Source organism: Somniosus microcephalus, chromosome 14 (genome assembly GCF_052327205.1).
Source record: "Somniosus microcephalus isolate GS21.2 chromosome 14, FLI_Smic_1.0, whole genome shotgun sequence".
Classification (NCBI taxonomy): Eukaryota; Metazoa; Chordata; class Chondrichthyes; order Squaliformes; family Somniosidae; genus Somniosus; species Somniosus microcephalus.
The window spans coordinates 88168430-88191987 of NC_141000.1; the positions used below are offsets into that span (position 1 = coordinate 88168430).

A 23558-nucleotide genomic window follows, 5' to 3' on the forward strand; every position below is an offset into this window, starting at 1 on the left:
GCAAATCCATTGGCAGGATAGGCGCACTAACGTCAGTGTTCTTGCTCAGGCCAACATCCCCAGCATCGAAGCTTTGACCATGCTCGATCAGCTCCGATGGATGGGTCACATCATCCGCGTGCCCGATACGAGACCATCAAAACAAGCACTCTACTTGGAGCTCCGGCACGGCAAGAGAGCCCCAGGTGGGCAGAGGAAATGCTTCAAGGACACCCTCAAAGCCTCCTTGGAAAAAGTGTAACATCCCCACTGACACCTGGGAATCCCTGGCCCAACATCGCACAAAGTGGAGGAGAAGCATCCGGGAAGGCTCCGAACACCTCGAGTCTCTTCGCCAGGAGCAAGCGGAAGCAGTGCAAGGAGCGCACGTCAACCCAAGCACCCCACCCACCCCTTCAACAGAGACTGTAGGTCCCGCATTGGACTCATCAGTCACCTGCAAACTCATTTTTAATGTGGAAGCAAGTCATCCTCAGTTCCGAGGGACTGCCTAAGAAGAAGTGGGTTTGTGCTGCCGGTGGAGGAGTTTGGGACATTGGCTGAAAGGTTTGATTCTGTGAATATGACTATGTCAGGCTGTTGCTTGACTAGTCTGTGGGGCAGCTGCCCAATTTTGGCACAAGTCCCCAGATATTGGTGAGGAGGACATTGCAGGGTTGACTGGGCGTGCCATTGCCGTGTCCATAGCTGGTGCCGAGGTCGATCCCGGGTGGTCCGTCCAGTTTCATTTTTATTATTTTGTTTCGTAGCAATTTCTTACAACTGAGTGGCTTGCTGGGCCATTTCAGAGGGCAATTAAGAGTCAACCACATTGCTGTGGGTCTGGAGTCACATATAGGCCAGACCAGGTAACAAAGGCAGATTTCCTTCCCTAAAGGACATTAATGAACCAGATTGTTTTTTATGACAGTCCGATAGTTTCATGGTTATCATTACTGATGCTAGCTTTTTATTCCAGATTTATTTAATTAACTGAATTTAAGTTCCCCAGCTGCCGTGGTGGGATTTGAACTCACGTCTCTGGATCAATAGTCCAGGCCTCTCGATTACTAGTCCAGTAACATTACCACTACTTGGAGCTCCGGCATGGCAAGAGAGCCCCAGGTGGGCAGAGGAAATGCTTCAAGGACACCTCTCAAATTTACCTTTTGCTAGTTTTAACCTCTGTTCCCTTGCCCTACTATTACATTTAAATTTGAAATAGTGTTCCAGATTTATCTTCAGATAACTGGTCAGGTCATGGGACATCTTACAAAACAGCCCTGCCAGAGTCTTCTAGTTAATTGTAAGCAGCTACATGCTGCATAACTTTGGCACCCAGAGAGGCTTAACATTGAAGCAGTAGTACAAAGCCCATCTGCAGCCAAGGGTAGAGCAAGACTCTGATCAGCAAGAGTCATGCAGCTGATTCTTATAGAAATGACTGTGAGCTAAGTGCCCAGTACTGTAACAGTGCTATTAGTCTGTGCCATGGTGATGTGCTGGAATGTGAACGTGTGAGCTATTCTGGCTCTCCACTGATATGGACCCTTGCGGCAGATCCAACCTGGGCCCGGCTCTCACGTGAATACTTTAAGGCCAATCTCAGAAAATTGCCTGAAGTGAGCCTTGTGCTCTGGTCCCACCAGCGCTATCTAAATCCCTGGGATGGGTATACCTGTATTTCTGCTTGCAATAGATGGAATGAGTGAGTGAGTGATGTGGGGGTTCTGACTTCTTCTGTGACCCTGGTTGGTGGAAAAGCATATGTTGGGATGCTGCAGCATGGTACCCCTTCAATATTATGTCACAGTGTTGCGCTCAAGAATGTGAGGGAGTGAGTGAGAAGGAATAACAGAAAATGGGTGTTGCTGGCCCTCTGTTTTGGGGAGGCATCTGCTTCAGCCACCTGCTCTCATCCCCTCTATGTGCTCATCACCATGAATTTCATCAGCTGACTCTTCAAAGTTACATAAGGGCTTAAAGTTGCAGTGCCCTCCTGTATGTTTTCTGTTCCCCCTGACTGCTCTCCTGTCATGGAAGCAGAGAAGTAGTGCTGAGCTACTCACTTTTCCAACATCCCAGAGCGAGTGAGCAAGTGACAGAGAGAGTGTGCATGTGTGTGTCAAAAAATCAACATGAATCATGCAGCTAGATTTTGTTGGAAGAATGTTTACTCGGCATACCTTTTGAAAATGCCAGTGCAACGAGAACTCCAATTGCAGTATGGGCGCACATGTTAAACAATCAAAGAGCTGTGAGGTTGTCTTGAGTGCTTTGTATGTAGAAGTAGTCAATGTGTAGCAGATTGAGCAGGAACAATTTGCACCATGCACGCTTTGTCCATGCACTTGTAAATTGGAAATTTTGGAGAACCTTATGTTGGCAGATGTTTGATGCCTGAAAACTTCCTACACATCTGCTTTCATGTTCTCTGGTGGCACTGTTGGTTTCACTGTTAACGCCACCTCCTCCAAGGCACTCCACACTCTGTGGAATTCCAAATCCTCCTTTGCCCATCACATGCAGCATTAGTTCAACAGCAGAGTCTAAAATGAATGGTGCTTTTGCTGCTGCCACAGAAACATTTCCACGATGTACAATCTGTAAATTTGACAAAGGTGCTGCTGTAGCCTTTAAGCAGCTGCAACTGCACAGCTAAACCCACCCTCCCTTCGCACCATCCTCCAACATGTCAGCTCCCAGAAATAGGTTGATTTCAAACCAGGAGCTCCCTGTTGTACAAAATCAGCTCCAACCTGGACATTACCGCAAAGATGGCTCGACCCGAGCAGGTGCAAAACCTGTTCTGCTCCATTTCTGTACCCTTTGTGCTCAAAGTAGAAAATCAACTCAATTGAGAATTCTTTCAATGTTTGAGTGCAAATACAGTTGTGCAACAGTAGATTTTCTTTCCTTTTTAAAAAGAGAGATACATGAGACTGCAAAGTTAGTGTTTTGTTCAATCTGCTGTCTTTATTAGGGATGTAAATACTGAATCTATGAAGGAAATCTGCCAAAGACCTAGAAGCAGTGGAGATAAGACGAATTTAACAAGAGATTTGCAATAAAGGCAGGTAGTGAACAAGGACAAAACAAAACTTAATGAGCAAAACAGAAGATAAAAACTAAGTTAATTCAGGTGACAAATACAATACAAAAGGTAAATTGTGTTGAACCAAACATGCAGTGTGCTCATGAAGTGACATTTCCCCAAACCAATTTTTCAAGTTAATATGATGGGGCACATCAACAAATAAGATTCATAGATAGTGTAAAACAAGCTGCATGGGAAAGTGGTGAGAAGTTTCAGAAAAGAATAGACTAGCATGCAGCTGTATTTGGTGAGTTTAGATTAATAATTGCTATAAATAAGGTAATGACAGAGGTTGGTCAACTTTAAGACTGGCTACAATCTAACCTTAATTCTTTAATCTAATTGACTGCAAATTCCAAATTGTAACTAAGATTAAATAAAAACCTCAGGAGTTGGTTTTACATAGACACCAATTTCGATACATGGCAGAGTAATCTGGCAAGAATTCAAATTGGCCCATTGCACTTACCATTTTGCTTACTACACCCTCCCTATACAGCATGTTACCGCCGCCTTTCTGCCTATTAACTGCTTATATTCAATTTTTAAAAGTTTTAAATAGTTTACTCATGGAGATGTACAAAGTATACATAATATCCAAGAAGCTGGGGGAACTCCACAAAACCATCTGTATAGATTCAATTTATTAATTCCACCCTTTCACTGGCATCCAAGCATACTTCATGTTCCAGTCATTACTGAACAGTATTTCCCAATGATTTTGCTGTTGTAACAAAGAACAATGGGTCTTTCAATTTTGTTCCTACATTAAGTTCTAATGATCTTATCTTACCCCTCAGCATGTCTTGTGACTGATAGCAGAATCCAATGGAATAAACCTTCGTCATGCCGTTGGGAGATGAGAGCGCCTGCCAACCATTCACTGCAAATTACTATTCAAAAATATTTTATGAATGGTGATTGTAGCCTGAATTACATTGCACTTTATGACTCACTGGTGCCTGGAAAAAAGAAGCTAATCACAAGGTAAGGAAAGGCAGGTCATTAGGTGGTAAATCCACTCTGCAGAAACTGTTCGACTGGTGGTACCTGTGCAAGTGGGGACCAGAAATTATATATTGAAAATATATGCAAATGAGGGCTTTAGGATACAGGCCCAAATTTCCTGTTTTTCCTGCTGAGGTTCTGCCCAGTGCTGTCTTCCCATTTAAAGTGAGTGTTAAAGGACAGCATGGTTATCAACTGTCAGGAAGGAAATTCTTAAAGGTACACTGATTTAAAAAAAAAAAAATGACCATGCTTTTACAAGACACGAGGATTACTTTCAAAGTGCCCCTATTACAGGATTTCATGCAAGAGGATGAAGAATATCAAAGGAGGTGTGCCAGGGAGATCAAGCACCATCAGAGCCAGACTGTCTGTACCTATCATTCAGTTACAGAGATGTGGCATCTGTTACAAGGGGACCTCCATCGTGATGACAACACTGTCAGTTGCAGTCAAGGTCACATCTTCTCTTACCTTTTCTGCCTCTTTCCAGGCTAGCATAGGAATCATCTGCAGTATCAGCAAATTTGCAGCTTAACAAATGGCTCGTGCATTATTCAACTGGGCAGTACTTTCATCTCCTTTCGCACTTGTGTGTCATGGATCCCCAATTTAAGCAGACTGCTTGATTTTACAAAATATAGGGGGCCATTGATGACATTCATATACCCATTTGGGCAGCAGGCTACCGGCCTCACCTGTGCACTGTGACCTGCACTATTTGCATCCTTTGGTCCTGACTGTAGCTCTGCTAGTGAGAGTGAGAACTTGCATTTTTATAGCACCTTTCACGACATCAGGACATCCCATAGTGCTCTACAGCCAATGAAGTACTTTTGAAATGTAGACACTGTTGTAATGTATGAACTTTGCCTCACTACATCAAGAGTACCATCTAGAATTCTGCCAATATCTTGTCAGTAACCCTGCATTAGTGAGTACTGGTGAGAATCTTTAATCTCCTTGCCTTCAGTTCATATGAAATGGGAGTTATTAACTTAAATTTCAATATGTTTCTTTTATTTTTTGATCAATGTATTTTATTTCTACAGTGCTAGTAACGGCAAATACCTCCCCTTTAAGACACTACCAGAATATCAGCGAGATGGTAGAACAGAACAAAAATAACAGAATCAAATCAAAGGGGTCAAATCTTTAGGAATCAATACAAAATTTGCATGCAGTGCTGACTGGTCATGGAAGGCATCTAGCAAATCGTCAGACCCTGCATGTGTCAAAGTTCACCTGGGGATGATGGGCAAGCTGAGCAATTTGAGGAAATCTGCCCACTGATCCCATGCATTCTGCACTTGTGGATTTTTCATTCTGAGGTTAAATTTGAGCTTTTTTGGGGTAAATTTTGTGCTGATCAAGATGAGGATGTTAATACATTTCCATTTCAGTGCATCAAGTATTCCCATTGTCAGATATAGCATGATTAGTTGCAGAATAATGCTCCCTCTATACTCTTCCCCAGCAATGTACCTCTGCCCCAAGCTCAGGGCACCCCTCACAGCACCAATATGACATTTTTCCATTTCCAACATCAGCCATCTTGTGGCCTGAATGAGATTGTCAGTTTAGTGGTCGTTTTGGGGCTGTGGACCTATGCCTATTAGGAATTGGATTGAGACTGCCGCCCCCCCCCCCCCCCCCCCCCCGCCCCGCCACCTGACACATTTTTTGTAGGTTCCTTATGCTAGAACACAGAGGAGACTGTCAACCATCAGTCTGGGCTGAAAGAGGAAGTTTTACTTTTCATCTGGCTGTTCTATGCTTAAGCAAGGGACATTTGATGTTGACACTAGATGCAAAGGCCCCGATTTTGCCGGCGCTCAGAGGGCGGGTTCGGAGGCGGGTCAGGTGTTAAGTTCAAAATGATTGATGGCGGGTTGAGTACCCGCCTCGAACCCGCCTCCATTCAAGTTTCCAAAGTGCCGGCTCTGTGCTTTCAAAACAGACCCGACACCAAGCGGTGGGAGAGGCACTTAAGGTAGTTAACTCCTATTTTGACAGGGTTCTTCCATTTCCACACATTTTCAAAGTGTTTCACGTCGTTCGGCAAACACACCAGCTGAGCGTGTCGGGTTTTCCAATGAGCTGAATAGTTCACAGCTGCAACTGCTGCATAAAACATAACCTCTCACATCAGTTCACTTTCAAATGCCAGAAGTTGCTGATTTCATGATTTGGAAGATAGCTTTGAGCTGTATTGAGGTTGTAAGTATGTGTTGTGAACTCTATATGCACTGTTCGCAACCTTGGTGTCATATTTGACCCTGAAATGAGCTTCCGACCACATATCCGCAGCATAACAAAGACCGCCTATTTCCACTTCCGTAACATCATCCATCTCCGTCCTTGCCTCAGCTCATCCGCTGCTGAAACCCTCATCCATGCCTTGGTTACCTCTAGACTTGACTATTCCAAAGCACTCCTGGCTGGCCTCCTACATTCCACCCTACATAATCCAAAACTCGGCTGCCCGTGCCCTAACTCGCACCAAGTCCCGTTCACCCATCACCCCTGTGCTCGCTGACCTACATTGGCTCCCGGTTAAGCAGCGCTCGATTTCAAAATTCTCATCCTTGTTTTCAAATCCCTCCATGGCCTCGCCTCTCCCTATCTCTGTAATCTCCTTCAGCCCCACAACCCCCCGAGATATCTGCGCTCCTCTAATTCTGCCCTCTCGAGCATCCCTGATTATAAATTGCTCAACCATTGGTGGCCATGTCTTCTGTTGCCTAGGCCCTAAGCTCTGGAATTCCCTGCCTAAACCTTTCCGCCTCGCTACCCCTCTTTCCTCCTTTAAGGCGCTCCTTAAAACCTACCTCTTTGACCAAGCTTTTGGTCACCTGCACTAATTTCTCCTTATGTGGCACAGTATAAATTTTTTTGTCTTATAATACTCCTGTGCAGCGCCTTGGGACGTTTTACTACATTAAAGGCGCTATATAAACGAAGTTGTTGCAGTTGTTGTCACCTCCTTGGAGAAAGCTCTCTCCCCATTGACGTACTGCTGATAACATCTCATCCTCAACTGCCAGATATAACAGCAGAATGGGAACCATTGATACTCTCTCATCCTGGTCCTCAGAATCGGAAGAGGATTAGCCGCTGCAGTAGCAGAACCAGGCACACCAGCAGCACCAACAACAAGAGTGCCAACCTTCTCCTCACCCAACTGATGCTGCACAGGGCAGAGGCCGTCAGTGCTGAGCTGCCCTGCGCCACAGGAGATACCCCCAACACAGGGTTTACAGGCAGAGGATGAGCTTCCTCAACATGACTGAGCAGCACTGCCAAAGGAGGCTGAGACTTTCGCGAGAGGTAGTCGCTGACATCTGCACAATGCTGGACCAAGACCTGCAGCCCAGAGGAGCGGGTGGACACTCTTTACCACCGCACTCAACTTCTTTGCATCAGGGTCCTTCCAGGGATCAGCAGCAGACATTAGCGGCATCTCCCAGTCGGCTGCACACAGATTGCTCACGCAGGTTACCGATGCCCTCTTTGCCAAGTCTACCAATTACATTCACTTTTCTACTGATGAGGCAAGTGTTACCACACGGGCACTAGGCTTTGTTAATCTGGCTGGCTTCCCATGGGTGCAGGGTGTCATAGACTGCACACATGTGGCCATTAGGGCACCCTGTCACAATCCAGCTGTATTTGTGAACCAGCAAGGTCTTCCACTACTTTAACATCCAGCTGGTGTGTAACCACAGGAAAAACATCATGCATGTGTGCACCACGTTCCCTGGCAGTTGCCATGACTCTTACATCCTGCGCCAGTCTACTGTGCCTCAGCTTTTCGCTCCGCCAAATTAACTTTCCGTCTGGCTCCTTGGAGACAAGGGCTATCCCCTGAAGACATGGCTAATGATGCTGATGAGGAGGTAATCAAACGAGTCTGAGGAGCACTACAATCAGAGCCACATTTCCACCAGAAGTGTCATAGAGCAAACAATAGAGTTGCTCAAATTGCGCTTCAGATGCCTGGACAGATCTGGTGGATCCCTACAGTATGCACCAGCCAGAGTCTCGAGAATCATTGTGGTCTGCTGTGCCCTGCACAGCATTGCACTGCAGCGGGGATTAGCGCTGCCTGAGGAACAAGTCGCAGCGCGCACAGCCTCTTCAGAGGAAGAGGAAGAGCCGAATGAGGCTGCAGATGAGGAACACCTGGAGGAGGCGGCTGACCCAGTGCAACCAGCACGCACGCACATTGCTGCCCATCAGGCAAGGGATGGCCTAATCCATGGCAGATTCACCTAACTTTAGGCAGCACAGACATGTGGCTGCCACATGCACATGAAGGTTGGCATGACCCCACTTCCACACCATAGAGCGTCCCTAGAATGAATTGTGCATTCCTAACACTTTCACCACCATTGCTACAGATGAAAGACGCCCTCACCCCTCACTGTGCCACTTCCAATTGTGAGCACATATAGGGCAATGCATTGAAACATTCACATGGCATTACTTCAATACAATAAAATAAAAGAACACAAATCTAACATTGATTTATATGAAATCACCCAAGTGACTACCCTTGTGACTATTTATGTGTTAGCTTTCTCTTACGCGTGCTTCTGCGTGGTGATCCCCCTGTGGCTTCAACAGATGCAGAGGCAGCCTGCTCACTTCCCTGCTGCACCTGCTTAGATGCCTTTGGCTGGCGTCCTCTGGGTTTTGGAACCTGTGAGGGCCCCGCCAAAGTCTGCTCCTCCTGCGGCTGTGCAGGGGCAGACTTGGCCATCTCTGTTGGGGGAGGCATCTGGAGCTCTGACCGAGGGGTTGGCAATAGGATGGTAGTGTGAGCGCTTGGAGAGGAGCCCCCACTTCCATGTCCCCTCCCACCACCATTCCTCTCATGGGCCACCCACACTTCTCTGCTAGCAAGTAGCTGGAGAGCACCTTGCTGCACATCAGTGGGGCCATGAGGACCCGTGTCTGTGCTGACGTTCCTCCTAACAAGGATGTCCATGAACCTTTGGTTTCTCTCCTCGATAGATGCCCATCTATCCTCCATAGCTGTCCATCTATTTAGAAGTGTTACCGTGTTCTCCTGAGTCTGCAATTTATGTCCTCCATGGAGGTTGCCATCCTTTCCCTGGCGGGACCTACATTTGCCAGTGCCTGCGTTATGGCGTTGCTCATATTTGAGATGGACATATTTGAGCCCGTCTCTCCGTCCCATACTTCAAGCTCCTCAGCACCTCCAACAATGTCCAGAGCTGCCTCCTCAGCGTGGGTGAGCTGCGCCATGGATGGCGGTCCTCCCCCTGTTCTCTCCCTCTCCCTCTTATTGTGGGCTCTCTTTTCCTGCAATGAGAGACAGAAGTGCAATTTTAGTGAGAGTGATGGAATGAGTGTAAAGAATGGATACAATAGATGTTTAGAGGGAGACTATGATGGAGTGAGGTGCCAATACCAAGTTTCCTCCTTGTGAGTTGTTTGTTGTCATAGCATTGAGAGTGAGTGTGAGGGGTGCATAGTAAGATGGGGATGTGATTCTGTACATAGGGAGAGAGGGATGGGTGACGGTGCAAGGGATGTTGGGCTGAGTTAGGATGTGCAGGAGTAGGGCTGGCAATGCAGATTGATGGGGATGTAAAGACAGGCACAGCACAATGAAGGTAAGTGTGCTGTTATACTCACTTTTGCTGAATGCAGGAGATCATTGAACCTCTTCCTACACTGGACTCAGGTGCGTCTAAAGATAAACCTCGCACTGGCCTCCTCAGCTATTTGCAGCCAAGCTGCCTTGGTGTGCTGAGGAGGCTTCCTCCTTCCATCAGAAGGGAACAGTACCTCCTTCCATCCTTTTACTCCCTCCTCAAGAACATGGAGGGAGTCCTCGTCGAAACAGGGAGCCTTTGTTCTATGTGCTGTCATGTCTGCAACCACCAGCACTCAGGAGCAGCAAAATGTAAGTGAAAGCCAATGGGGACATGGCTCCCTTAAATACAGCGGCTTTGAGCGCGTCATCACAGGAGATCAGCAGACCCGCACCCACTGATTGGGGCGGGTAACACGCACAGCGGGCTTAATAAGCCCAATCTACTCAAAATCGTTAGCACAGAACGGCTGGAACCAAGAGTGGGACCGGAATCCGCCAAACATCAAAGTCGCTGCGAACCCGCCTCCCGGAGGAAACTCCAGCCCAAAGAGTGGACAGATATTCTGTTCCTCAGCACTGACATCCCTCACGTTAATGTGCACAACAAACACTAAAAAAGATATTTAATTGAAATCAGAGGGAGATGGCAGCACCGTGACAAAATAAAGGAAGAACTGATGCATTGTTTGTCAGAGTGTGGCAAGTTATATGGATTGTTAAAAATGAGTTTTCTTCATGAGAAGTAGAGTGCTGGCAACAAAGCTCACAGATGCTATCAGATGCCTGTGAATATGTGTTAGTTACAAAGGCAAACTATTTGGGTAAAATAAAAAATGAATTGTATTTTGCTAATGGCCTAATACTTTCTGCAATGATGTAAGTATGTGATAAGAATTGTTCTGGAACAGCTTGTCTATAACCCAAAGCAATTCCATTTTTATTAAACAAATAGGATCCAACAACATTTTAAAAATTCATAAAGTAATGTGGCTGTACAGTTCAGGGTTCTATTTTAACCCGCTACAGTACTATTTTCAGTGCCTAAACTAAATTTTGTGTTCAAAAATACATGTCGATAAATGCACGTTATTTGAACCATCTTAATATAGACAAGTCTTCTTATCTTGTACAACATAAAAACCTCAGTGATTTTCAACCTTACATAAATTAGCAAAAATGACCATATGTTATTCATAGTTCCACACAGTTCTGGTTTTAATAGCTGTGAAATTATTGTATCTTGTTATAATATTGAGAAGAATTTGTCTGAACCTGTGAGTCTAAAGGAGTCCAATGGTTTTGTAAACCACTTACTGTACATACAAAAAGTGATGAACAAACCTTTTTTTGTTCACCTGCAAACAGCTGATGTGATGTAAATCTTGTTGAAATGCTCATCACATCATATATGAGTGGTGCAATAGCGACAAAATGATGTATGACTTTTTTTGGTTCTTGCCTGTCCCCTCTCAAGTAAACATTTGCAATCATTTTTTTCCATGAATAGGTGCCTGAAAAAGATCCCCCTTTAAACGTTACAGGTCATAACCTGAGAACACCTACTGGGAGTATGCAGACCGTGTTCACTGACCATGAAAGCATTAGCCTGTGGGCTCATTCAGCAGCAGGTTATTCAAAAGCTAGATTCAACTAGTTCTCCATTCTTTTTCTGTGGAAATAAAAGTAATTATTAAAGTTTACTTAATTAACTTCACCTGACCTTTTGTATAGCTCCCGGTAACCTTTCTGAATCCAAATGCTGTCAACATGAAGTCTAGGTTTTTTTTCCACTTCACTATCGCACAATAAATACTGCAGGCTTCCTGCAATTTTGACCATATGTATTTGAACAGTTTTAAAAGTACAGTGTTTTTTTTTAAACAAGGGCTCTTATTTCAGTGGAGTTTATAAGCAATCATAGCTACAGAAATAGCGCCTTCTGAGAACTGTAACACAGTGGGCCTGAAATTCTCGGGTTGGGAGATGCTGGGGGTGTGGTTGGGGGGGAGGGAGGGGATGGGAATATGGACCAGAACTCCGCTCTCCCGGGATTCTACCCCAATTAGACCGGATCTTTAAATTCTGGTTGGGGAAGCTGTGGGCAGCTGTCCCGCACTCTATGCCAAACAAGCCTGTGTGGTGGGGGGGAGGCAGGGGGAAAGAAGAAGCTTCTCGGCAGCAGCATTCGCCCCCCCACCCCCACCCCATTACACCCTTGAAGGGCTTCAGTAGAACTCAAGCCATGAATCCCGCTGAAGTCTTCTGACGGCCCCTTTCTTAGAATAAGGTTATCAATTCAGCAGGGGATTTGATTAATTCAGGCATAGTGGTTCGTGTGGGAGCTGAAGACTTTAGTAAACTGATACAAGTTGACGTATGCCAGAGGACCCCTATTTGCTTATTAAAAGGTGCCCACCGCCTGAATCAGACAGGCATCACGACTGCCCAGCATTCGCCCCCTGTGAAATTCACAGCGGTCGATTGTCAGGATTATCAGGACAGTAAGGCTACCGACCCCATTTCGAGGCTGTTACCACCAATGTTCCCTTTAAACTGCGCTGCCGCGCAGACATGCAGCACTCTGCAGGTCCTGCGCAGCCGGTGAGCCAGCTTTTAAATAGAAAAACCGTGCATGTGCGGAATTTTGAATGGCCCGCACAGCCCGAAAAAATTAGAGGCAACATTGGTTACCACCCCATTAACACCGATTGCGGCTGGCTAAAATCGTCTCTGTTGTCTGTTGATTTGCAGATGATTTAAAAACTTGCAACCCGATTTCCGGATAATACACAATGAAAGTGCAAGTCACACTTTTGTGTTTTGCAGGCAGCTGTAAGTCAGTGATTGTAACTTGTAACTATATCTTAATGTCCATGGGTACTTACGACATTCTGACTGGTCTTTTAAATGATTTCGACATTCTCATTCCAAACTCTGCGTGGCTGAGTGGAAATTTTGTATCTTTGTCATCCAGTTAATGAGGTCTGGAAATAGTTCTGACTCATTTGAGTTTTTAAAGAATAATTTTGCTTGTGCTCATGGTAGAGAATTATCTTGATGTACCATAACTGAGTGACATACTGCATGTTCTGTTGCACAAAGTCACAATAGACACTCGGGGAGAAATTCGGTATCGCCCCATTTGGGGCGCTAACTTTTAAAAGTTGCAGAAATTGGTGACAGGCGCTAATGTTTTTCAACTTTTAAAAAATTCAGGGTTTGCGCTCCAGGAAGGACTTGGAGCGCTAAATCAGGCGTTCCACTTCCTTCCTGGAGCGCAGCAGGCAGCAGGCGGGGCTGTAGGTGAGCAGCGATGCACACTGGGCCATGCAGCACTGCCACGTTGGAAGGCTCCTTCCCTCCCTTAAAGGGGAGGGCCATCGCTGCAGGCTCTACAAGGGAAAAACTTACCTGTTCCCCGACGGCAGCTGCGATCCGGCACTGCAGCAGAGTGCCGAGCTAATCGATCGCTGGCGAAGTCAAATTAAAAAAAAAGAGCACTTCAGAATTTTTTTACTTACCTCGGCCACCTCGCCTTCAAGTATCGCCCCTGAAGTGCCCGGACTCCTGATGAACGCCTCCTACAGCTGCCGGTGTTTTCGCCCAGCGATGCTGCAGGGGGCGGAACTGAAGTTCGGGTCTGGGGCAATGCGCACGGCCATGACGTCACGATCTCTGGGCGAAGGAGATCAGGGCGCAACGCCATACCGCCGCCGCAAATGTTCCGGCGCATATAGCGGGAGTTGATCTTCTCGCCGCGCCTGGTTGCTAAGTGCTTAGCGCCCTGTTATCGCTCCCCCCCCCCCCCACCCCCTGGAGGAGCTAACGGGAGGCGCTAAGGAGGCCAATTTCTAGGCCTAAGATTTTTTTAAATGACTGTCATCGAGCAGTTTAAAGCAATTTAAAATCCATACTAGCTGACGTTTTAGTTGCATTGCTAAACAAACAGATAAGAAGAACACTGGTTTTTGGAGTAGATGGGTCGATAAGGGACCAGAGAAGCCTTTAACTGGGAATGTGGGATCAGATAGTGTGGTACAGGAACTGGACCTGTGATATCAGAGTGAACAGTAATGCATACTGGAGATCAAAATTTAGTGAAATATAATTTGCTTTATGCTATGCTGAGACCATTTCAAAAAAGTTGTACAATTGCTACGGTGTTTTGTTTTGCTAAAATACAAAAGGGTCTTCCAATACACCAGTGATTTTCTGACAAAGTCCAAAGCAATCATTTACTCTAGAAACAGAAATCATTGCTTCCTACTGAAGTCTGGGGTATTTGCTGTCCCTGGCTTACATCAAGAGTAATAAGAACCTCAGTGTAATTTATAATCATATCGTTTGTATTATAGTTTTGAAATGTTACCATTACATGAAAAGCTGACTATTCTCCTACATTGCAGGGTTTGACATATGCCACCTCTGCTTTAGAAGTACCAATTGAATAAATTTCAATTATTCTGACAAACCAGTTCTTAATCTTTAACCATATATGGAACCAGCTTTACACAATGTTCAAACCGTTATATCTTCATTTGACAGGATCTGCTCCAGCAGCCAACTCTTTCCTTTGCAGCCCTTCAATGTGACATCATCAGGGAATGTGATGTTGGCAATATACTTTTCACAAGCCAAATATATGAATCAGTTTGAAGCAACGGTACAATACATCAAGACAACAAGTGAGTCTACCGTACAATGTTTCCAGCTATTTAATTTTATAGGAGAATTAAGCACAAGTGCATGGCAGTGAGGCTAATAAACCTTTTTCTGATACCTTTGCACTGTATCAGTGATTTCATACATAGTTTTGACGGCACTTGCAATCATAAGAACATAAGAAATAGGAGCAGGAGTAGGCCATTTGGCCCTTCGAGCCTGCTCCGCCATTCACTAAGATCGTGGCTGGTCTTTGACCTCAACTCCACTTTCCCGCCCGATCCCCATATCCATTGATTCCCTTAGATTCCAAAAATCTGTCGATCTCAGCCTTGAATATACTCAACAATCCTGCCTAGATATGCAAATCATGTCAGCAAACTGGTGGATAGCTGACGTAACCAATGTAAGAGAATGATAAACTGAGTAACTACAGACTAGTCGGTCTCAAGAGCAGGAGTAGGCCATTTGGCCCCTTGAGCCTGCTCTGCCATTAATTAAGATCATGGCTGATCTAATCTTGGCTTCAACTACACTTTCCTGCCTGTTCCCCATAACCCTTGACTCCCCTGTAGCTCAAATATCTGTCTATCTCCACCTTGAATGTATTCACTGACTCAGTTTCCACAGCTCTCTGCGGTAGAGAATTCCAAAGATTCACGACCCTCTGAGAGAGAAAGTGAAGCACCAGGAGGCTGGCTCCATGGATGTTATTTAAAGGAATCATCAGTAATGACTCGTAGCTGTCAGGTTAGCGCAGTTTCAGTGGACCACAGTGCTGCCCGAGACGTGCTGCGCTACCTCCCTCCACATGGTGCGGAAGACTTGTGGCAAGGGCCTCCGGCCACTTGCCGAGTACAGCACCGCCCTCCGTCTCTCCACAGTGAAAACCAATGCCTCCAGTGCTTCATCGCAGAATCTGCGGGCTCTCTCCCTGGGGCGTGGGTCTGCCATGAGTACACCTGGCTCAGTCCTCTGGCTCCTTCTCCTTGTCCTGCTTCTGCTTGCTGAGGCAGCTGCACAACCAGCAATGCTGAGAATGAGGTGCTGCAGCATCAATGAACCTCCCCTTTAAGTACTGTGGCAATCATGACTTGCGATTAGATATTGGTCCACCCTTTGAATGTAACGCCAATGAGCTTGGGTTTTAAGACTTGACTTAGGACTCCAATCATTTGTTTGAGCAGTGAGCATGAATTTTCTTGACAGATCCAACACATCCCCGAGAAAAAGGCATCTGCTGGCGGAGAGTTACTTCTACCCAGCGAATGCCCATGAAATTCTTACGCCTGGTAAAAGCGGGTGTAAGGCCTGCTTTTACCAGCGTAAGAATTTAAAAAAACAAAAAAATAATTTAAAAAAATAATTTATACATTTAAAAACCTGTGCAATAAGGTAAGTTTCTTTTTAGCCCCTTTAAAACATGTAAATTTATTTTTCAAAAAATTAATTTTTTGTTTTAAATATTTAATTAAATGCCAGGAGCGCGAGTCTCTGTGGATCCCGAGGCAGAAGGTAAGTTTGTAGATTTTTTGCCGGTCGGAGGTATCCGCCCGTAGGAAGCCTCCAACCACAAATTCAGGCCAATTAATTTCTAGCCCAAAGAATTAGGGTTAATGGATGTTGATCAGATGAGAGAAAAGTTGTGAGTTGTGTACCTTGGGCCAATGTAGGATGTCATTTTGTTTTTGACATATACATATTATAATAGCAAATATCCCATAGCAATAGGGGTGTCTGTTCTATGTAGGGAATACATCAGCGCTACTAAGTTACAGTCACTGAATAAGTTAAATTACATTTTTGTTAAATGGCATTCTGAACATTTTACTAGTGCCTTGGGAATTAAATTCCATGAATGTATTATTCTGCAAAAATTATAACGGTGTGCCCTTTATTACTTATAATAATTGTATCTATAGGCATTTTATCCCTTACCAGTTCGCAAAGTGGAGAATACACAAAAAATTATATACAAGGGGGTAATGTTTCCGCTGTATGTACCTATGCAAGAGATTGTGGAATTTTAATCGCAAATGACATTCAGTGGAACTCAAGTTTCTGTGATTTTTTGTGCTAGTTTAAAAGAATCGCGCTAGAAGCAGGTCCCACCCACAAAACTGGCCGCGCCCCCAGGATGAATTAATCACCATTGGGAGTTTCTGCTAATTGTGCTCATTTGCAAGCCTTAGAGGAGGCTTTAAAAACTGGTTCTTTTGGGTGCAAGGACATTAATAGGCACACTTTTTAAAAACTTTTGAATGTATTTTTTTTAGTTTACTAAGAAACTGACTACTGTACCACAATATATCTAATAAATGGTTCTGTACAGATTTAAAAAAAAATCATTTTCAGTAATTTAAAATCCGGTTACTCACAGGTGCTGGATTGACACTGTGATTGAAAATGCTTATTTTTTGTGATAAACCCATTTTTAGCTGTATTAATCAAACTGCACCAATTTACCAATCTTAAATATATCAAAGAATATTTTTAAAGCATTTTTTTAAAATTACGTTTTAAGACATTGCCCGATTGCACTGGTTCATGGCAGATTTTGCGTTCTTTGATATGCAAATGAGTTTGAGTGGAAACTGGAGGGGAAAAAATCACTTTTCAAAACGGGCGCTATTTGGGTGCATAGAAACATAGAAGATAGGAGCAGGAGTAGGCCATTCGGCCCCTTGAGCCTGCTCCGCCATTCAATGAGATCATGGCTGATCATCCAAATTCAGTACCCTGTTCCTGCTTTCTCTCCATATCCCTTGATTCCTTTAGCCTTAAGAAATATATCCAACTCCTTGAATATATTTAATGAATTGGCCTCTACTGCCTTCTTGGCAGAGAATTCCACAGGTTCACCACTCTCTGGGTGAAGAAATTCTTCCTCATTTCAGTCCTAAATGGCTTACCCCTTATCCTTAGACTGTGACCCCTGGTTCTGAACTCCCCGACCATCGGGAACATCCTTCCAGCATCTAGTCTGTCTAGTCCTGTTAGAATTTTATAAGTTTCGATGAGATCCCCTCTCATTCTTCTAAACTCCAGTGAGTACAAGCCCAATCGACCCAATCTCTCCTCATACGTCATTCCTGCCATCCCAGGTATCAGTCTGGTGAATCTTCGCTGCACTCCTTCCATGGCAAGAACATCCTTCCTCAGATAAGGTGACCAAAACTGCACACAATACTCAAAATGTGGCCTCACCAAGGCCCTGTACAACTGCAGCAAGACATCATTGTTCCTGTACTCAAACCCTCTCGCTACGAAGGCCAACATACCATTTGCCTTCTTAACCGCCTGCTGCATCTGCATGCTTACTTTCAGCGACTGGTGCACAAGGACGCCCAGGTCTCGTTGCACTTCCCCTTCTCCCAATCTATTGCCATTCAGATAATAATCTGCCTTCCTGTTTTTGCCACCAAAGTGGATAACCTCGCATTTATCCACATTATATTGCATCTGCCATGCTTCTGCCCAATCACCCAACCTGTCCAAATCATCCTGGAGTTTCTCAGCATCCTCCTCACAGCACACACGCCCACCCAGCTTTGTGTCGTCTGCAAACTTGGAGATATTACATCTAGTTCCCTCGTCCAGATCATTAATATATATTGTGAATAGCTGGGGTCCAAGGACCGATCCCTGTGGTACCACACTAGTCACTGCCTGCCACTCGGAAAAAGAGCCGTTTATTCCAACTCTTTGCTTTCTGTCTGCCAACCAGTTCTCTATCCAAGTCAATACCTTGCCCCCAATCCCATGTGCCTTAATTTTACACGCTAATCTCTTATGCGGGACCTTATCGAAAGCCTTTTGAAAATCCAAATACACCACATCCACTGGTTCTCCCTTATCTATTTTACCAGTTACATCCTCAAACAATTCCAGTAGATTAGTCAAGCACGATTTACCTTTTGTAAAGCCATGTTGACTTTGTCTGATCCGGTCACTTTTTTCCAAGTGCACTGCTATTACATCCTTTATAATGGACTCTAGCATTTTCCCCACTACCGATGTCAGGCTTACCGGTCTGTAATTCCCTGTTTTCTCTCTACCACCCTTTTTGAACAGTGGGGTAACATTAGCTACCCGCCAATCCATGGGTACTGTTCCAGAGTCTATCGAATTTTGAAAGATGACCAGCAATGCATCTACTATTTCCAGGGCCACTTCCTTAAGTACCCTAGGATGTGGATTATCAGGCCCTGGGGATTTATCGGCCCTCAATCCCATCAATTTCCCTAACGCCATTTCCCTACAAATACTGATTTCTATCAGTTCCTCCCTTTCATTAGACCCTATGTTCCCCGACATCTCTGGGAGGTTATTTGTGTCCTCCTTTGTGAAGACAGAACCAAAGTATGTATTTAATTGGTCTGCCATTTCTTTGTTCCCCATTATAAATTCCCCTGATTCTGACTGCAAGGGACCTATGCTTGACTTCACCACTCTTTTTCTCTTCACATATCTATAAAAGCTTTTACAGTCAGTTTTTATGTTTCCTGCAAGCTTACTCTCATACTCTATTTTCCCCCTCTTAATTAATCCCTTTGTCCTCCTTTGTTGGATCCTAAACTGCTCCCAATCCTCAGGTTTACTGCTTTTTCTGGCCAATTTATATGTCCTCTCCTTGGATCTTATGTTATCCCTAATTTCCCTTGTTAGCCACGGTTGAGTCACCTTTTTTGTTTTATTTTTATGCCAAACTGGGATGAACAAATTCTGTAGTTCATCCATGCGATCTTTGAATGTTTGCCATTGCCCATCCACTGTCAACCCTTTGAGTGACATTCCCCAATCAATCCTACCCAACTCGCACGTCATACCATCGTAGTCTCCTTTATTTAAATTCAGGACCCTAGTCTCTGAGTCAACTATTTCACTCTCCATCTTAATGAAGAATTCTATCATATTATGATCGCTCAGACCCAAGGGGCCTCGCACAACAAGATTGCTAATTACTCCTTTCTCATTACATAATACCCAGTCTAAGATGGCCTGATCTCTAGTTGGTTCCTCGACATATTGGCCCAGTAAACCATCCCATATACACTCCAGGAATTCCTCCTCCACAGTATTGTTACTAATTTGGTTAGCCCAATCTATATGTAGATTAAAGTCACCCATGATAACTGCTGTGACCTTATTGCACGCTTCTCTAATTTCCCGTTTAATGCCATCCCCGACCTCCGCATTACTGTTTGGAGGTCTATATACCACCCTCACTAACGTTTTCTGCCCCTTGGTATTTCTCAGTTCCACCCATACAGATTCCACATCATCAGCGCTAATATCCTTCCTTTCAATTGTGTTAATCCCCTCTTTAACCAGCAATGCTATCCCACCTCCTTTTCCTTTCTGCCTATCTTTCCTGAATATTGAATACCCCTGGATGTTGAGTTCCCAGCCTTGGCCACCCTGGAGCCATGTTTCCGTAATCCCAATCATATCATATTCGTTTACCTCTATTTGCGTAGCTAATTCATCCACCTTATTACGAATGCTCCTCGCATTAAGACACAAAGCCTTCAGGCTTGTTTTTTTAACGCTCTTAGATCTGCAATTTGCGCCCGGATCACCGATTATGCCCAAAGCAGAAACTCTACCCCCTGATATACTAGCTGACACTAGATATTGGATAGTTCACTGTACAGGATAAGAGGAATGTGATTTGGTAGCATGGAGGAATATTCCTGGCCTTTGGTTGTACTGTGGAATGACATTTCCTTTTTCAAATAGATCCAGGGAGAAAGGATTTAAAATCAGCAGCAGGGGCTTGGATTGGAGTTTTGGAGGAAAACTTCCATTTAAAGATCAAGGTGCGGAAGGATCAGGGAGCAGAGCAATAACTGATGGAATACTTTCTGGGACAGACACAATCCAAAAAAAACCTCTTTTCGATTTTTTAACTGACCATTTTTTTTTGCCTGGGATTTTTCTAAAATCCAGGGAATGCCCCTTTTATGGTGAACTTGTTTCAGCACTGGATGGTGGGGAACAATTTCCTCTGTGGACTTTGGCATAGTGAATTTATAAATACTTTCATAAATGGGTTTAAGATTTCACTACACCCAGGACACAGAAGAACTTGTGCCCCCAGGTTTTTTCATACTTTAGGTTGTGTAGTTTTGAAAAGCTAGGATATCTTCAGTCAGTGGCTTTTATTTGTAGTATGACTTGGAAGTTTGGATGCACTCTGGAAGAACTATGCATAAATCATTCTGCAAGTCAGTATGATTGAAATGTGGTTATTCATTCCTGTTCTTTTTGATTTTCAGTCTGTGGTGGAACTATAACTGCTTATAATGGGTCACTGGTCTCTCCATTTTATCCCAGTAACTACCCTCCAAATATCAACTGTCTCTGGACAATTACAGTAAGTAAAATAAAGGTTATTAAATATTTATGTACAGGTTATGTATGATGATTGGAAGGTCACCATATGACTTACAATGGTGTGTTTGTTTGCAGTGTGTTTTGCTTCAACAGTAATCATGATTAGTGTCTCTACTGGCAGAGCACCTGCTTCATATGGGTTTCATTCACATAGTTCCTATCTTTCAGTCTCCTGCCTGCTTATAATTGGATCAAAATTATGAATTCTTTCTGTCCATACATCCATTAACACTACCCTGTTTTCTCCATAACTTAAAAGGTTTGCTGGATTTTCACCAAACTGCCTCTCATCTAACTTTGTTCTTTTCAGTGTTGACAAACTGCAACCCATACCTTTGTAGGTTCATGCACCAAGAAACATGAAGTTGAAAGCGCAATAAGATTTTATCTTATACTTTATGCTATTCATTAGATACTGAATTTATTATTTTTAAATGCAAGTGGGTGCAATCCACTATGCATGGTTTTACTACTTTAACTCCTGAAATATTGCAATGATCACGTGGCCAGAAAATATCAAATGGTAGATTTTATGAATTAGCCCTCTCAGTGCAGAGCCTTGACAGAAATTTGCACAGGGCATGCTGATCTCTGTCCAACTTCACTTCAGGCGCTCTCGATATCTGAAGCTCTGAGTCGGAATTGCTATTTCACAAAATTTATCCGCAAATTCTTAGTGGCAAGGAGGAATTCCCAGTGTTTCCAGTAGGTTCGATTCCTGGAGCCGTGTCATTAGGATCACCAAAGTGCACATTGAGACAGATGTGAAATGTGCTACAGTGCAAATTACTGTGATGTGATTTTCAAAGGTTGTTTTTTAATTTAACATTTAAAAAATTGTTATACTGCAGGTATGTATTGTGACACAATGATGTCAGTGCATTATTATTAATCTCATTATTATGTAGGTTATTTAAAAACTTGGGAAACTTATATTCCTTTAACGGTGATGTTGGTACCCCTTTAAAAGTAACTTGAAAGCACAAAAATATTTGTCTAAAACATTAAAATCCTTTTTTCTCCTATTGCTAGGTAGAGGTGAAATAATCCCTGGTCACCAACGTTCCCCTTAAGGTGCGATTGGGATATACTGCACAGGCCGCTCACCAGTTGTTGCCACGGGAAAAGATAGCGCGCACGTGCGGCCGCCCAGCAAATTTAAAGGGACCGCACACAAAAAAAAACAATTAATGGGAACATTGCTGGTCCCTACCAGACTTGTTCTCAATAGCCTGATGATACTCACTGTTTGTTTAAGCTTATATGCTGAGACTGATTACTTGGACAAGTTACGAATGAGACACTGGCACCATGGGCTGTACCCCAGCAAGGAATCAAACACTTTCAGGGGAGGGGTGGGGATAAGAGAGCTGGACGGAAGAAATTTGGCAGAAAAATCAAAGGGCGGCGCCATCTTCTGTCTAACTTTTCCTCATTTGTTTGCAAACATACAATCCATTGCTGTAAATGGTGTTGAAAAGCATTCTCAAAGAAAGATACGAGGGGTGCAGTTGTTTAAATATTGGCTTCGCCCATAGGACTGAGATTTAAATCCATCCCAGGCTGATGGGATAAATGTCTTCAGTGTGCTATGTAAAGTTTGCTTTGGCACTGTCAATCAATTCCTAAAGAGCATGGGCTTACAGGACTAAACTGTACTTAATTCGGTACTAATCAACAATGTAACTCACAAGTCCGAGGATTGATGCTGTTGGAAATGGAAATGAAATGCAATACTGGTGCAGTGGAGGAGGCTCTTCTGAGGTAAGGGCTGAAGCATGTTGCTGGGGCAGTGTGGAGAGATCATTCCTCTGCATCTGGCTGTTCCAAAACAGACCTGAGAATGCTTGATGCTCTCACTGGGCACCTGAAATGGTAAGTATTCAATTCCACAATATTAATATTTCTTATCTTGCTGAGCATAAAAAGATGCATTATCAAGTCTTTGGCATGTGATTCATTATGACACACTGGCCAGAATTTTCCCGTTGCTGAGCATGCGGGTTTGAGGGCGGGTCGGCAGTAAAAATCCCCGAAATTACCAGCGCGTTGGGAACCCGCCGCCTCGTGCATTTAACTTGGGCGGCTTTGAAGGTGCGACACAACCTCATTCAAGTCATTAACTGCTTGTTGAGAGACCCTTAAGAGGGTTTTTAACACTAGCATTTGACTTTTACTACAGGGGCACGGGATTCACGCAGCTCGGGAACATCGCCTGTGAAGGGGAGGCAGAAGCTCAGTGGCCATTGGCGAGTCCATTCATTGAGAGCTGGGTGAAGCACATAAATACTCCCACATTACACCTCATTACTTGCCTCATGGAAAGGCTCTTGCTGACTCCATTTTGTCCACAGATTTAGGTGTCAGCAGTTTGCAGGTCATTTCTGAAAACTCGGAAGTCACTCTCAGCACATTGCTACTCAGTATCAGAACATTGAGGGATTGGCCCTCTCATCTCCACTTTACCTGCTATCTACTACATCAGCATGGGTGCCACTTATACTGTCTCACCTTGGTCATCAGAATCGGACCAAGATGAGCCCCAACACCAGCAGCAGCAACCACAACAGCAGCCTTCTCCTCAACGACCTGATGCTCCACAGGAGAGAGTGGGGGCGGGGGGAACCACAGGGCCGCAGCACACCAGAGGCGATACCCCCAACACAGGGTATACAGGCAGAGGATGAGCTTCCTCAACATGACTGAGCAGCAGTGCCTCGGGAGGCTCAGACTATCGCGCCAGGTCATCGCAGACATTTGTAGCTTGCTGAAACAAGACCTGCT

The 23558-nt window shown here is 44.4% G+C and overlaps 1 protein-coding gene across 1 annotated transcript in view; it reads left to right on the forward strand.

Annotated features, from left to right (window-relative positions):
• Positions 1–23558, forward strand: part of LOC147107670 (suppressor of tumorigenicity 14 protein homolog) — a 157896-nt gene that overhangs the window by 47729 nt on the left and 86609 nt on the right. The window contains exons 7-9 of the mRNA XM_086006894.1: positions 3877–4063; positions 14259–14398; positions 20657–20754. Coding sequence (XP_085863020.1) covers positions 3877–4063; positions 14259–14398; positions 20657–20754 — 425 coding nt within the window. The remainder of the gene's footprint in view (positions 1–3876; positions 4064–14258; positions 14399–20656; positions 20755–23558) is intronic.